Here is a 14,294-nt window from a genome sequence, read left to right on the forward strand (position 1 = left end):
ACAGCCCTAATTGACACTACTACCTAGCAATCGATTATGACACTTACGAAGGATGCGATGGGTTGGGGCACTAGTTTGTTTTCGAGGCTGTAGTCCAGAGCGTAGCGATTATGCACTCCATGAATCTTTGGTTGAAAGAACTGATTTATAGCTAAACTATCACTTGCATCGCATGATGCGGTATTAATCTTATGCTGTTGAAAATGTATGCCTTCTCAGTATTCTATCCAATTTTTGATGGTCCCTCAGAGGGTAGATATGACTGGTTTTTAGAACTCTTTACTAACTCAAGTTGACTCGAAGGTAGCCAATTCCACTACTACTTTAAGCAGTTTTGCGCTGCTTCGAAAAGCACTACTTCGACTCGTACTTGACTAGAACTTTAACGACTATACGACTATATTTCTATCATTACAGACTTTTTCTGGTTGCATAAATGCTCTCACTGATCAGGTTACAATCGTAACTTTTCTACTAGAATTCAGTGCGTCTCAACCGGTAAGTCACAAGTGGGTCGCGAAGACGTTTCAAATGTTGCATTTTCGTACTCAATTTTCACATTCTAATCCTCCAAATTAAATTGTTTTGCTCCCAAGCGCCACAAGCCACGTTGCCGTGCTCACAATAATTTGTGAGCCAAATTTTCGTCACAGTCACATTGATTGGAGCGTGAAATCCCACAGTGTGTTAGTGTGTATGCGTGAGATTGAAATTCATTCTTTCCTCCAAGGTCGTTGAGAAAATTGAAAAATGCAACAATGCAGCCCGATTTGTCGTTATAATCAGCAAACAATTGCCGCATCGAAAGCTCCTCATATCCCCTTTGTGTTCGACGTAGCAGACGAATTGCTGATTGGACACTAGCTTTCTCGTCTGTTATTGTTTGTGGTATTCGGGATGTTTTTCTACTATAATGGTCATTTACACAAGGCCGATTTTCTTTATTAGGATTGTGCATCTGCTGACTTTGAGCACAGTCCAATTTCAGACTGTTTCATAACACCGCTTAAGCAGATCGGATGGCGAGGAGCCTAGATAAGCTTGTAATCATCTGTTACATTCAGGACCTTAACTGCCGCACTGCAACCCCCACCCCAATTGGCGCATCTCATGAATCAACATAAATTATGGAGATTTGTTTGCAGAGTTATTGAACTTCTTTCAAATTTTCTTCGAGCCGCGCCCGATTTGACATCGTGACATCGTTCGATGTATTGGGTTTAATAGGGGTACCCATCTTCCTAATAAAATAGTAGCCTACGCGTAATTTATAGAAATAGGCATTTCGGTGTCGGCCATTGCCGCGCCACGATATACCAAGACATATGAAGTTTAGGCCAACATGCGACTCCGCGAAATGTGCTGCCAAAAAGATCGACAGTGAGATAACCTCTGCCGATAAGGATCGGAACCTCCGGCCCAATTTTTCATTGACTATATAGGCGCCTAAATGGCTGTCTCCAAAAATTCATAGTAGTATATGAAATTGCCAATATCATTGACCGAATGCCATCATGAATTACGGACAATATTCACGCTAGGCGCGACCAGATAACTCAGTAACGCACTGAAAACATGAAAACGGGCGCCTAGGAGCAGTGGTTTAAACGTTAGTCTCGAAAGAGGGTCTGGTGGGTCGCGCAATGAAATTTGAAAGAAAAGTGGGTCGCGAACAGAAAAAGGTTGAGAAGCACTGTACTAGATGACGTGTTCTTCCGTAACAATATTTGTGATACTGTACCATGTGACGCATAAGGAATCACGTGCCGATAATTGGCTTTACATTCGTTCGAATTAGGAGTCGTAATAAAAATCACAAAAACATTGATCGTGCTCTTAGTACCGGCCGCAAAAGTTCTATATATCAAGTCGCACCCAACCAATGATCTCCCTGCAAATCGCCGAATCCTTTCACGTAATCGTCCCAATTTCTGAAGAAATCAACATATCCGTTCATTCTTCTCTGAAAAACCTTTCATGAAAATCAAAATAAATCTCAATTATTTTCTACAAAACTCGCTCACTCAACTCACTGTCCAGTTTCCACCTTCGTCGGTTACGTCACAGAATACGCCCCTGACTCCAATTGTGGGTATGAACAAATTGAAGACACCTCCAGAGTCATTACGGGCTACTGCTGATTCCAATTTAACGCCATCACAACTTCTAGTTCGAAGATCTAGAAATGATAGAATTTGTTTCATACTCGTCACTCGACAAACGATTTTTGTATTCGTCATTTGATTAATCAGAGTCATAATGTCATGTCATTAGATATCAAGACCCGCCTACCACATTTTTATGTTAATTCTGGCGAAGTTATCAATAAAACTGAACTCAGCTTATTTGAACTGAACATTTACTAACTGTCGCTTACCATTAGAGTCAGTTTATAAGATTTTGAATGAACAAATAAACCAACATGAATGCCTTGTTCGTTACAATAAATCGAATTCTGTACTGCGAGTAATTCATTTTACGATACCTAAATATTTAATAAGGTTTTACTGTTCTGTAAAGGCAATTTCAGTTAATACATGCGATCAGTAGACTTAGTGCCTGGATAAGAACCACTGCGCTAGATCCTGCGCCATTTCTCGACCATTTTGTCGTTGCAGTAACATTTAAACAGAGGTGGTCAATGGTCATTAACGAAGTACTGCTACTTTTTCGAAGTACTCATGTAGTTTTCCTCTACTTCTGGTACTTACTCAAGTAGATTTTTTTCGCTACTTCTACTTCTACTTTGTAATATTTTGTGAACTACTTACTTACTTTTCGCTATTTTCAGTTTGTCAAGTAGAAGTAGTTTAATCCCCCAATAAGAAAGATAGCCGGAGGAATTTCGGGACTGCTTTTACGTAGTACCAATATTTAATTTTCATAAAAGTCACATAATATCCAGAATTGGCATAGCGCTTCGCGCACAGTAGGTATGGAGGGGCAAATATGCATTAACGAAAGTATCGCTGAATATAATTCAGATACCGGGTTGCGTGGTTCCGTTACCACCGCATTATCGCCTCTATACCAAATATTTTATCACAGTGAGTATGGCCCGCCATAACATTTGAAACTACCGTTTCGCAATCTAGCAATTACCAATTATACCTAGCAGCCGATGACGTGTTCTAATCTGGAAAAGTGGACTTTGACTTTTTTCAACGTTGGACCTGTTTTAGCAGACCACCGTTGAAACTATCTGCACAAAAGACATGAAATATATTTTCCGCTTTAGTGTAGCTCACTATATGGCATTTTTACGGTCTGCCATATTATTTAATTAACAGCTTCTTTGAGGTACAGAACTTCAATATACAATTGAATAGCATATTCATATTAAAATGAACCCGAATATTTTCGGCTGACACTCGTCAGGGGTAATCGTCAGCAACTAGTAGAGAATTCGAAAGAACAGCGTATATCAACAATCGTAACACAAAATATGACGTCACCAGCACGAAATGTCGAATACGAGAGCGTTCAATGTACTATTTTTAGATGATACACGAACTCTTTTTGCTGACACAGCCTTGGCTGGTGTATTTTGATAAAATTATCAAAATACACCAGCCAAGGCTGTGTCAACAAAAAGAGTTCGTGTATCATCTAAAAATAGTACATTGAACGCTCTCGTATTCGACATTTCGTGCTGGTGACGTCATATTTTGTGTTACGATTGTTGATATACGCTGTTCTTTCGAATTCTCTACTAGTTGCTGACGATTACCCCTGACGAGTGTCAGCCGAAAATATTCGGGTTCATTTTAATATGAATATGCTATTCAATTATTTAATTAACGAATACTAATCGCGCAAAGTGTTAAAGATCAGACACAACTTTTCCGTATTGCTCTTCGACTGAACTAGGGGCCTTATAATATGGGGGAGGGCGCCATGCTATGGTAGTCTGTTGATGGGGTGTTCGAGTAAACACAGGATTAGTATTGCTTTTCCATGTCAATACTATCATTTACATCCCATGATGTGAACGACTGATAATTCTGTCAAAAATTGACACCTGGGATGCATCAATATGAATCAAGCTCTCTTCACCTTCCGCATTGCTCCATTTGCAGCTTTTGACTGTCCATGCCAGACCTGGGCAAAGTGCGGCCCGCGGGCCAAATGCGGCCCGCGAAGCTATTCTGTGCGGCCCGCAAAAGGTTGCTTGGAATTCAAAACATAAAACTTGCTTTTTGAATGACTAAAACCATAGGCTGTATCAAATGAACAGGAAAATAGTTGACTTTGAAGTCTGCTCATTAATATGCCATATGATTACGCTGCCTACGTATCTGGCTTGCGTAATCCGGATTCAAAATAAAGGCAATGTGGCAAGGTATGAGTAGGAATTGAAGTCACAGGAAATTACTATTTCCATATATAGTTTAGTCCAAAGCTTCCTTGTTGACATGGTCACATTATGCATTATACGGTATGTGTTTCAATTTGTGTCGTGATATGTTTCCAAATACCTAATTCGTAAAACAAGACAATCAGTACTCATGATTACTATATGACTCATCATATCTATCACCAATAAATTATTAACGGGCATGCAAAAAAAAAAACGAAAACTGAAATTCAAAGAAGGTCTAGGGTTAGAATTTGGAGCACTAAATATTCGCATACCGGAGTCAGGGGTAAACCTATTCTTTCAGTTTTTGCCGAGGTCAAGGAAGGGCGAAGTTCAGAAAAACTGCAAGCTTCGCTCAACATAAAGGTGATTTGAACTGCACACTGCTCGGAAGGCAGTGACCAGGAAAATAAGCTTTGTACTATTGCATATACATTTCATTGCAGTGGTTCTCGAACTGGGAGACGCGAAAGCATCAGAAGGGTGGCGCGAAGCCGAAATTTATTGAAAAAAAAATTCGAACTCGGCGCGATATATAGGCCTACCACAAACTTATAGTTGTTACTCTGCGTATTTTCCGACTTTGATATTTCATAATTCTCTCATCAACAGCCATAATCTTCCATGCCATCAAACTATCCGTTGGGATTGCTAACATTCTGGTTGCACTTTTTTAATATTTTGTGATATCATGATAAGTGGGCGCGAAATTATTCACTATCCTAAAAAAGTTTAAAAACCACTGGTTTCGAGTCTTAATAAAAGAACGTGAATAAGGGTTTAAAGAGAGCTAAAATGTATCATGTTTAACTTTGTTTCGAATCATGACAGCTAATAGATATTTTTTAATTAACCGCCACTTTCTCATTACCTAATATCAACACATTCCCTGAGCAGCATTTATTAACAATGTAATTTAAAAATAAAATTTAAATACGCTAGAGAATATAGCTAAATTTGTTCACTCGGCCCGCCAACGAATTTATTTTTCTCATTTGGCCCGCGGAAGAAAACAATTGCCCACCCCTGGTCCATGCGAACGATTTGCGATCGTTTTCACAACTACTTACTTGAGTAGATTTAAAGTCAGTCAATTCTACTTCAACTTCAAGTAGTTTTAGGTTGCTTATGTAAGAAGTACTTCTACTCGTACTTGAGTTGGTTTTGTCTTCGCTACTTCTACTTCTACGTGAGTAGCTTTCTTGACTACTTTGTCCACCTCTGCATTTAAATGATGGCATCCAAAGGCATGTCTCGGTCTTTCAGTCTCTTCAGAAAGTATTCTATAGACAATAGGACTTGGTGTGGACGTCTATGTTTTAGACATTTAGAGTACGGACAAAGAGTTTTCTATCGACAAAGTAAATCTAAATTATGAAGCTACCCAAGGTGAAGGGAAAGTGGGTTTACTGTCTTTTAAAGGTAAAAAGTTTTACCTTCTGCACAATTTTTACCGGTGTGCGTTGCCTCGTAAGTGCATGTGTAACCGGTTCTTTTGTTTTGACATTTCCCTTCGTTTCTACACGAGCTGCTGGAGATGGTGTTGTTACTGTATAAGGACCATTCCATGGTGTTTTATTAAAAGTATAAATCAACAACAACAGTCGACTCCGCTTCACCCGAATAACAGTTTTATTAGGCTAAAATGATCGAGAACGGAACGAAAGTGAGAATTGCACGTAAAGAAAATTCTGAAGTACAGGAAACAGTATTATTTGCTAAATAGGAGTAATGTGACATGTATTACCAAAAATAATATTGATCATTTTCACACTAGGCCGATATTCGTTATTATTAGTATTGATTTGTGACTTCCGCTCGGCCCACTTTCATTCAAGGCTTTTGTAAGACACCCCCTACGGGGTTCAAATAACGAGTGCCTATATGGTATAGGTTGTTATCGACTTTTAATGCAGCCGGACTGGATCCGAGTTTTGCGTTTTCTTCGAAACTATGATTTGAGCAGAATATTTCCACCGAAATATGAAATATTAGCCTGATATTGACATAATTTTTCGGTCTCTGAATAGGAAATTCACCACCGCACTCTGCGTTTCAAATTGCCAACAGGTGCCGGATGGATTCGGATTCTGATATTCTGGAATTCGGTCATTTTGCTTCTGAAACCTCACTGCGGCATTACAAAGTAACATAGCACCTGATGATAGATTCTCATTCTCGTTCTCAAGCGCAGTGATCCTTGACGTGAGAGATCTGATATCTGAAAACCAATATTGAGAGTGTAGCGAATTATTAGCATTATTACCTGCATCGATTGTACGCATTTGTATGCCATGCTGCAGAGTAATTATATATTTCTGCGATAGGGTAATGATAGGCACGAACAAAGCTACACTTCCCAAACACGTATCCGATCAGTGTTTTCAAATGAAACTTGGAATACGCAAGGTAATTCGGCGAACGCGCCGTACCTTTTGAGAGTGCAGCATCGCGGCTTTTCAGTCTATTGTTTTCACCTTTCAATGATGTAAGTTCTGCAATAGAAAAATGGATGACTGTCATGTTCGAATGACGTTATATCTTCAATTATGTAATGAATAGTATATTGAAGTTCTGTACCTCCAAGAAGCTGTTCAGTTATGCAATGGTCGAATCCCTGGTTTCTCATATATTCATATCATCGAATTGCACGTAGGTAGCCTATAGGCTACATCAAGCTTTTCATACGACTCAGATATGAGACGTAGTGACACGTATGGAGTCACAATGTACCAGTCAAAAATGGGAGGGATGACTGGCATTTTTTGTTCCATGGCTACGCCTATGATGACCACCTACGGCCAACAGCAACAATAATCATTTCGATTATGTAATAGCGGGAAGTTAATACAGAAGTATCCAAGTATTCCTGCAAGGTCTTAAGTCATATGCCGTTCAAAATGGTTTGCGTGCATTACTCGGACTGAAGTGCATCTGATGTAGATTTACGGTACTTCGGCAGGTCGCATTATTGTAACATAAAAATAGTCATAATTGCAATTTATTATCAATTATCCACTTCATGCGGCAGTATACGTCACCATCGCAACGAACCGTAATGGATTGACGACTTAGAGCAGCGAATAAATCGTTAGAGTGTCGGTCTAAAAATGTCCGGCCTCGTAATCATTGTAGGCTGCATAATGTAAGATTCGCATGAATTGTTTGCATCATTGGATTGAATGTTTTGAAGTCGGAACTTCAGTAGGTATAAGACATACGCACAGTTTGAATAATAAAATTTATTTCTCCGTTTCTCTGTAGTGCCCCAACAATCGACATCATGTTAGTTTGTGCCATTCAGTGCTCAAGGGAGTCACGAGTCATCTCGAGTCACTGCACATTTTGACGCGTATGAAGTTAAAATACACATGAAAAAGGGCGTCGTATCGCGCACGCATACGTAGAACCGTAAAACTACGTATTAGTAACTGTATAGCCTCGGTCTATAATTATTACCCGAAATAGAGAATAGGTTACGAAACCTCAAAAACGAATTGATACTAGCCCACCTACACATCCGTGATACAATTTAAGCCTGCGCGGATGGCTGGCGAGTAATATGAAGCTATAAACTATATTAAAATTCGTTTTAAATCATAAAAGAGGTTTGGATAAAGTGAATAACGACCGCAATGAGCAGTCAATAGAACAGAGATAGATATTTCACCATTAGATTACTTTACTACTAGCTTACGACAACGTAAACGATGAGCTCCAATCACTTCGTTTGTGCTCAATTGATTTGTGATAGAACAATGGAGGCTCAGTAAAATGTACAAGCATTGGGTGATTGGGGTGATTGCTCATTCTCACAGGCCACACCACCGTTTCGAGCACAGTCCGAATATATGCAAGTCCAGCCATTTTTATCGATACCGTTCTTGATGACTTGAAATTGACTCGTAACTTTTGCTCCGAGTTAGGAGTCAATCCACATTTCTGAAACGTCAAGTCAAGTCACACGAAAAAGTTGACTTGAGTCATCTCAACACTGGTGTCATTCATGGTGTTTGTGGACTACAATGGTCATTTACACGAGACCAATTGTCTATATTTTGATTTCGTATCTGCCGACTTCTAGTAGGTCTTCTAGGCTTTTTAAGACACTTAGGTAGGACTTCTGGAGTCGACCTCGGTCGGACTCGGACCCGCAACCCATTGGAGTCGCAGCATTGGATAGGAGCATTGGATCATACCACTACGATATCTTACCGCCTAGTTCAGAATTGTTTAAAGATGGAAAGAGTCTTTTCGCTATCACAGTTTTCCACCACAGTGAAACTAAAACCCCAATCACGCAAACTGAGCTCGTGGATGCGGGGATTAGATCATTGTGCTTCGCGACGTGCGTGGAACAAGTGGACGGCCATGCCCATAATGTACACAAGAGTTATAGAGACGACCAGGGCGTAACTACCTCTCCTAAACTCATCCAATTGGAGGGAGCTGGAAGGAGGCCCAAAATTATTTTGCTAGTCGTTTTTGCAGGAGATTTATTCAACATGAAAATTTTCATCGCGCGATTACATGACGCTAGAGATTTCGATTTTATTGAACATCAAGAACGCATTTAGCAGAACTAAGACCCTATAGGCCAGTGATTCTCAAGTGCGGCCCCCAGATAGCCTTCTTGCGGCCCCCACAATATATTAGGAAATCGATTATTGACAAAAATAAAATATATATTTATAGAATACTCTTGCTTGACTTGACCTCTGTGGTTTATAATTATAGAATTGCAGGAAAGTTGTGAGTATAGACTGCTAACGGTATATCAATGCTGTTTCAATGCAATGTGCCCTAACTTTACAGTTGAACGAGCAGTAGCTATATATATAAATAGGTAGCGATAACTTTCAAACCCGAAGGAAAATCTGTCCCTCGTGGTCGCTTGACTAAAAAAGAAAAAGAAGCTCAACCCCCGGAAATTACAATTTTTATTTCTGACTGAAAAAAAACTTCCCGGTCCAGCTCCGAAATAGCCGCCGTAGCGTTCCTACAGTCCTAACTTAATGTATATCAGTCGAATTTGGCCCTATATGTAAATAAAATCCTCAAAAAAAGAAGAAATTCGGGCGTCCTCCGAGGACACTTTAAAAACAATCAAAAAAAGAACAAATCATGTTAAAAGAGGAGGTATGGTAACCCTATGATAACTATAGATGTGCATCACGTGACTCAAGGTTGAATACGCCGAGATGCATACTGCTTAGTCGGCTAAAAGCAGCATAATTGGTAGTCCTATATTCAGGGCCGTAACTGCTGCAAACCAACCCCCCCCCCCCCAATTTAGGGGGCCGAGCCCGAAAGGGGCCCAAAATTATTTCGTGAATTGGCATAAATTATAAACTATTTTTTGAAAATTTATGCCACTTCTTCAAAATTTTTCGCGCAGGGCGCGATTTCAATTCGCCGCATATCTTGATTATTGGGTACTCTCCCCCAAGAAAAAATACGCAAGATTTATAGAAATGGGCATATCAGCGTTGGCCATGACCGCACCACAACGCACCAAGACATATAAAGTTTTAAGCCATGTAACATGTGACTCCAAGAAGTGTTAACGATCGGCAGCGAGAAAGCCTTGGCCGTAAAGGACTGCTTTTATGCTGACCAGAAACTTCGAAATACCCAAAACTTCGTCATATATACAAAATACATATAGGTTTATTTGTCCATATAGGCGCCTAAATGACTGGCGCCAAATGTTCTTGTCTTGGCAATCTGAATCTCACAAGACAAATACCATCCTGCAGGAAAGAAAATTATATGCCAGTGAAGAAATACCAATCTGAAATCGTGTGATCTTCCAGTGTAGTAGGTTTGGGCAATTCTACATTTTTTGATATAGCAGACATCAGGATGTCACGAAATAACATCATGTGAAGAAGTCATACCTAGGGGTCTGCCCGCCCGGAGATGTTTAATTTTACGGGGTCTTCAGTTTCAAGACACCTCTCACTCAGCTCTACCGGTAAATCGGATTTCGTGGGCAAAGAGGAGAACCACGCAATTCCCGATCTTATTCACCGATTTCATCATGAATTATCGAAATATTCGGGCGTCGCGCTGTCTCAATAAACAGTACAACTTTAATTTCGTGGCAAAAGCGAACAACGTCATGCGGGGTCAGTTTATCACCCTATGGGAGCCCGGGGTCCTGACGAAGTGCCGTTACGTTCCTGCCAACGGGTATACCCCCGGATATGTTTAATTCCTATTGAGGGGGCCTATACCTTTACAAACACACCTCACTCAGCTCTACCGGTAAATCAGATTACGTGAATAGAGACACTGAGAGAGATGAAAATTGATAGCAATACATGCAATTCCCGATGATATTGACCGATTCAGTCATATGAAACTAAAAAAATTTCTCGCGCTTAGCGCGTTTAGGCGAGAAAAGCTGATTCACTCAACGGACACCAAATGCAGCAGATAAGTAGCGGTAAACAGTGTACAGTTTCGAAATCTCGCCAGGGCAATAAAACTACTCCGAAATACCCATGATGACTGTTTGGGTCCGTTTCATAGCCGTAGTATTCGTGCGGCCCCGACCGTACTCTGAAATTCTAAATTTGGCCCTCACACCGAAAAAGTTTGGGAACCACTGCTATAGGCTAAGAGGTGGGCCACTGAACATTTATAAAACCAGCAAAATGGGCCACGGCACTAAAAAGGTTGAGAACCCCTGGTCTAATCCATGGATATCAAACATACGGCGCGCGAAGCAATGATAACTAAAATCCTTGCATTATCCAGCGTATTTCAATTAATGGATGAGATATGAAATACCTGCATGTACTACTTGCTCAAGTCTTATGTTTCTAGACTGCTTTCATGCAATATTTCATGATTTTCACAATTTGGATTTTGAGAAGCATTTGCATAAGTTAGCATATCGTTTGCCTGTGAATTGTGCTAAAAACCGCCGAGATAATAATGTAACTAAATATATCTTCGGATATTGTACCGAAGGGTGTATAGCTAGTTAGAATGGTGACAAATTGTTAGAGATATAGTTGCGCAATTGATATATTGTGACGTAGCGAGCATGTGGCGTCATTATTCTCAGTGGTTTGTCATCTCGACGTACAATGTCATCTTGGCCGATAAATTTTTTCCAACATATGTTCAACACCGAAGTTAAAGAACTACCAGCTTACTTCTATGTAATCGTAATCGGTCATCTGGGAGTTGAAAGTTATCGCAGTCGATTGCTTTGGTGCGGTAATCACCCCATGTCTGCATACATTCACATGTAAAATATTTTAGCGATTTCCGATGACGCATAGGCTATACCGGTAAGGTCTTGTCTGAAGGCGCAAAAGTTATATCTGTTTAGCCTTGCAAAGTATTTAACGATACCTTTTGAGACAGCCGAATTGCTTTTTTCCAATTTGCGGTTCTTGTCGTTTAGCCGATAAACTTCTGAAATTAAAAGTATAACTTATCATTTTTCGATACTTTCTGTCAGAATATCAACATGTGGAAAAGAAACATACGTTTAGAATTGGTCGAACATATTTTATCCAACAAACCGACGTCCCGTATCACGCCACCATCGCGTCTTTTGCGAGAATGCTTTGTTTATTCTGCTTACAATTTTATACAAATACAATGTGCCGCTTTCTACTAATTTGATTCGGTCTATCTGTAGCAAATCGACTGAAAGTATAATACTTTCATGGATATTCGTACCGATGAATGTGAATCAGCGAAAGTATCAACATATTGTAGTTGCTTTACACGCCAGGAGAAAGCTGATTCGGAGGAATCTTCTCAAAATCGCTAAGCAGCTCATTCTTTTGCATTTACGTCCATTTCGTTCCAGCATTCACATCGACGGGAAAATTGTCAACTTTCGAAAATCGGATATCCATGCAAACCCTATTTTTAGACAAAGAATCGGTCTTACCTGTCAGACACTTGTTTGTGGTGATTAACTTAGCTATAGTTTGTATGATGAACGCACTCCGCGTTTACATTATCCCGGGGCTTGTCATATAATATCGAGCCGCCGTCGACGTTACACAATAAACAGCCACCTATTATTTGAGTATGCGACACTTGGAACAGCGTGAATAATTCGTCTATTATGGAGTATGCAGTGAGGTCAGAAAATTAGGAACCCCTGTGCTATAACATATGTAGATGTTGACATATATACACAATGTATTGAATGTAACTACCTGCACGTATACTTCGTATTTCCGTTTTCAATTCGTTGTATTCCCCTCTGTCTTCAACCTTCGTTCTTACGCAAGTAACAGGATATTCATTCGTGTTCAAACTCAGAGACGGCGGTCTGGGATCGCATTTCGCTAGTTGGCATCCTGGCCGTGCTTTACATAACATTTCCTCGTGTTGGTCCGCAGCCGAAATGATTGCCAATATGCATGACGCGACAACTCCACTCGTGATCCTCATTTCAAGAGAGGTGGTCAAAGTTGTCAGCGTTGTTACTCAAATCGAAGTATAAGTAACGCTGTGAATTCCTACTCTGTTACAAGTATACCACATGTAACGGTTTATTTGGCGTGTCAAAAGTATTGCAAATGGGATGGGAAAACGAGGGTCTTAAAAGTATGCAGCTAAGTAGTTTCAAAACTGTAGATGTGGTCGAGGGTTCGCATAACTGTAGCAGTTAATCAACGGTCGAAAATGAAGCATGTATCTTTGCGACCAACGGAGAAATTACTAATGACTCTTCAAATAGATACGATGTTTAAATATATATTTAGTTACCGCGAAACAGAGGTTGTTTCGAGGTGTTTTGGAGGAATAAATGAAATACTATAAACGATGTAGAAAATAAGTTAACCCATATCAAAAGATAGGATCAAGAAAACTGTTTCTTGAAAGCCTTCTTCGTGAATAAGATTATTTTATATTATTTACCGTAAATGCTTGATTCCGAAGCGGCATCGCAAAATCATCACGGTATGGAAGCATAATGTAATATGATAATGAAATGTGACGCTCGCCTATGATCACTCAGTAATAGCAGTCAGCGAATAATTGAATGCTCATGAGTCATGACACTACCACCATCGACATCTTACACAGTTGTACACGTCTCTTATGGACCAAAACACGTTACATTGCAGTCTCCGTCCGCGCTGTACAGACTAATCTTATTCATGAATAAGGCGTCAATCGTGCTTTGATTGGAAAACAACTTCCTGTACTGTAGCATTACAACAAATCGAATTCGCACGTCCCATAATTAGCTATACCCGCCACAACACTAAAAGCCTAATTACAGCAATATCTCCTCCACTGATTTTCTTCGATATAGCAGACTTACGAATGTGAAATTCAGTCATATTTGGAATCAAATATTATATGATATGATTTTCGTAGCCCCCGGTTAATCGTTGTAATATTTGATTTACCCCGGGGCCGTGTTGATTTCGAATATGTGAAGCTGACGAATATAGCTAGATATGCTGTTTTGCAATGACTGTAGTCGAACCTCGCGAGTTAGTCCATGTATTTCATGTATTTTTGAACTTAGAAATCAAAAATGTGTGCCTTGGGCTAATGGAAATATGATTTTGTTAGTTACTCATCCACATCTTTCGAACGCAGAGCTCGAAAGAATCGGACGTTGTTCCTTATGAAATATTAACATTTAATTACTTCCCTACCCTGTCACACTTAGTGCCGATTCATTGGTTGAATCCCTCATATTACGTATTCTCATAGGGACATAGTAAATTTCGCATTCAACGAAACCGGTCCAATACGGAGCTGTCGAAGACTGCAAGACAGAAGACAAACTGTGCCTGTTTGGTCGCAGTATAGACTCTCTGTATTGGCCATTGATGTTGCAGTCCAGTAATAATGATGTAACCCTGGGGTGGGCAATTATTTTTCTCTGCGGGCCAAATGAGGAGCAGAAAATACGTTGGCGGGCCATGTCCAA

General features: G+C 40.0%; 1 protein-coding gene across 1 annotated transcript in view; it reads right to left on the reverse strand.

The window, feature by feature from the left end:
- Nucleotides 1-13,665, reverse strand: part of LOC145452821 (microfibril-associated glycoprotein 4-like) — a 37,746-nt gene extending 24,081 nt beyond the window's left edge. The window contains exons 1-6 of the mRNA XM_080330964.1: nucleotides 12,556-13,665; nucleotides 11,732-11,794; nucleotides 6,793-6,855; nucleotides 6,519-6,581; nucleotides 2,034-2,179; nucleotides 1,876-1,972 (exon numbers count right to left, since the gene is read on the reverse strand). Of these exons, the coding sequence (XP_080187090.1) occupies nucleotides 1,876-1,972; nucleotides 2,034-2,179; nucleotides 6,519-6,581; nucleotides 6,793-6,855; nucleotides 11,732-11,794; nucleotides 12,556-12,793 (670 nt within the window). The 5' untranslated portion in view covers nucleotides 12,794-13,665. The remainder of the gene's footprint in view (nucleotides 1-1,875; nucleotides 1,973-2,033; nucleotides 2,180-6,518; nucleotides 6,582-6,792; nucleotides 6,856-11,731; nucleotides 11,795-12,555) is intronic.
- Nucleotides 13,666-14,294: the final 629 nt, after the last annotated feature.

This window comes from Botryllus schlosseri, chromosome 12, assembly GCF_051294905.1.
Source record: "Botryllus schlosseri isolate E-star chromosome 12, Bs_hap1, whole genome shotgun sequence".
NCBI classification, from domain to species: Eukaryota; Metazoa; Chordata; class Ascidiacea; order Stolidobranchia; family Styelidae; genus Botryllus; species Botryllus schlosseri.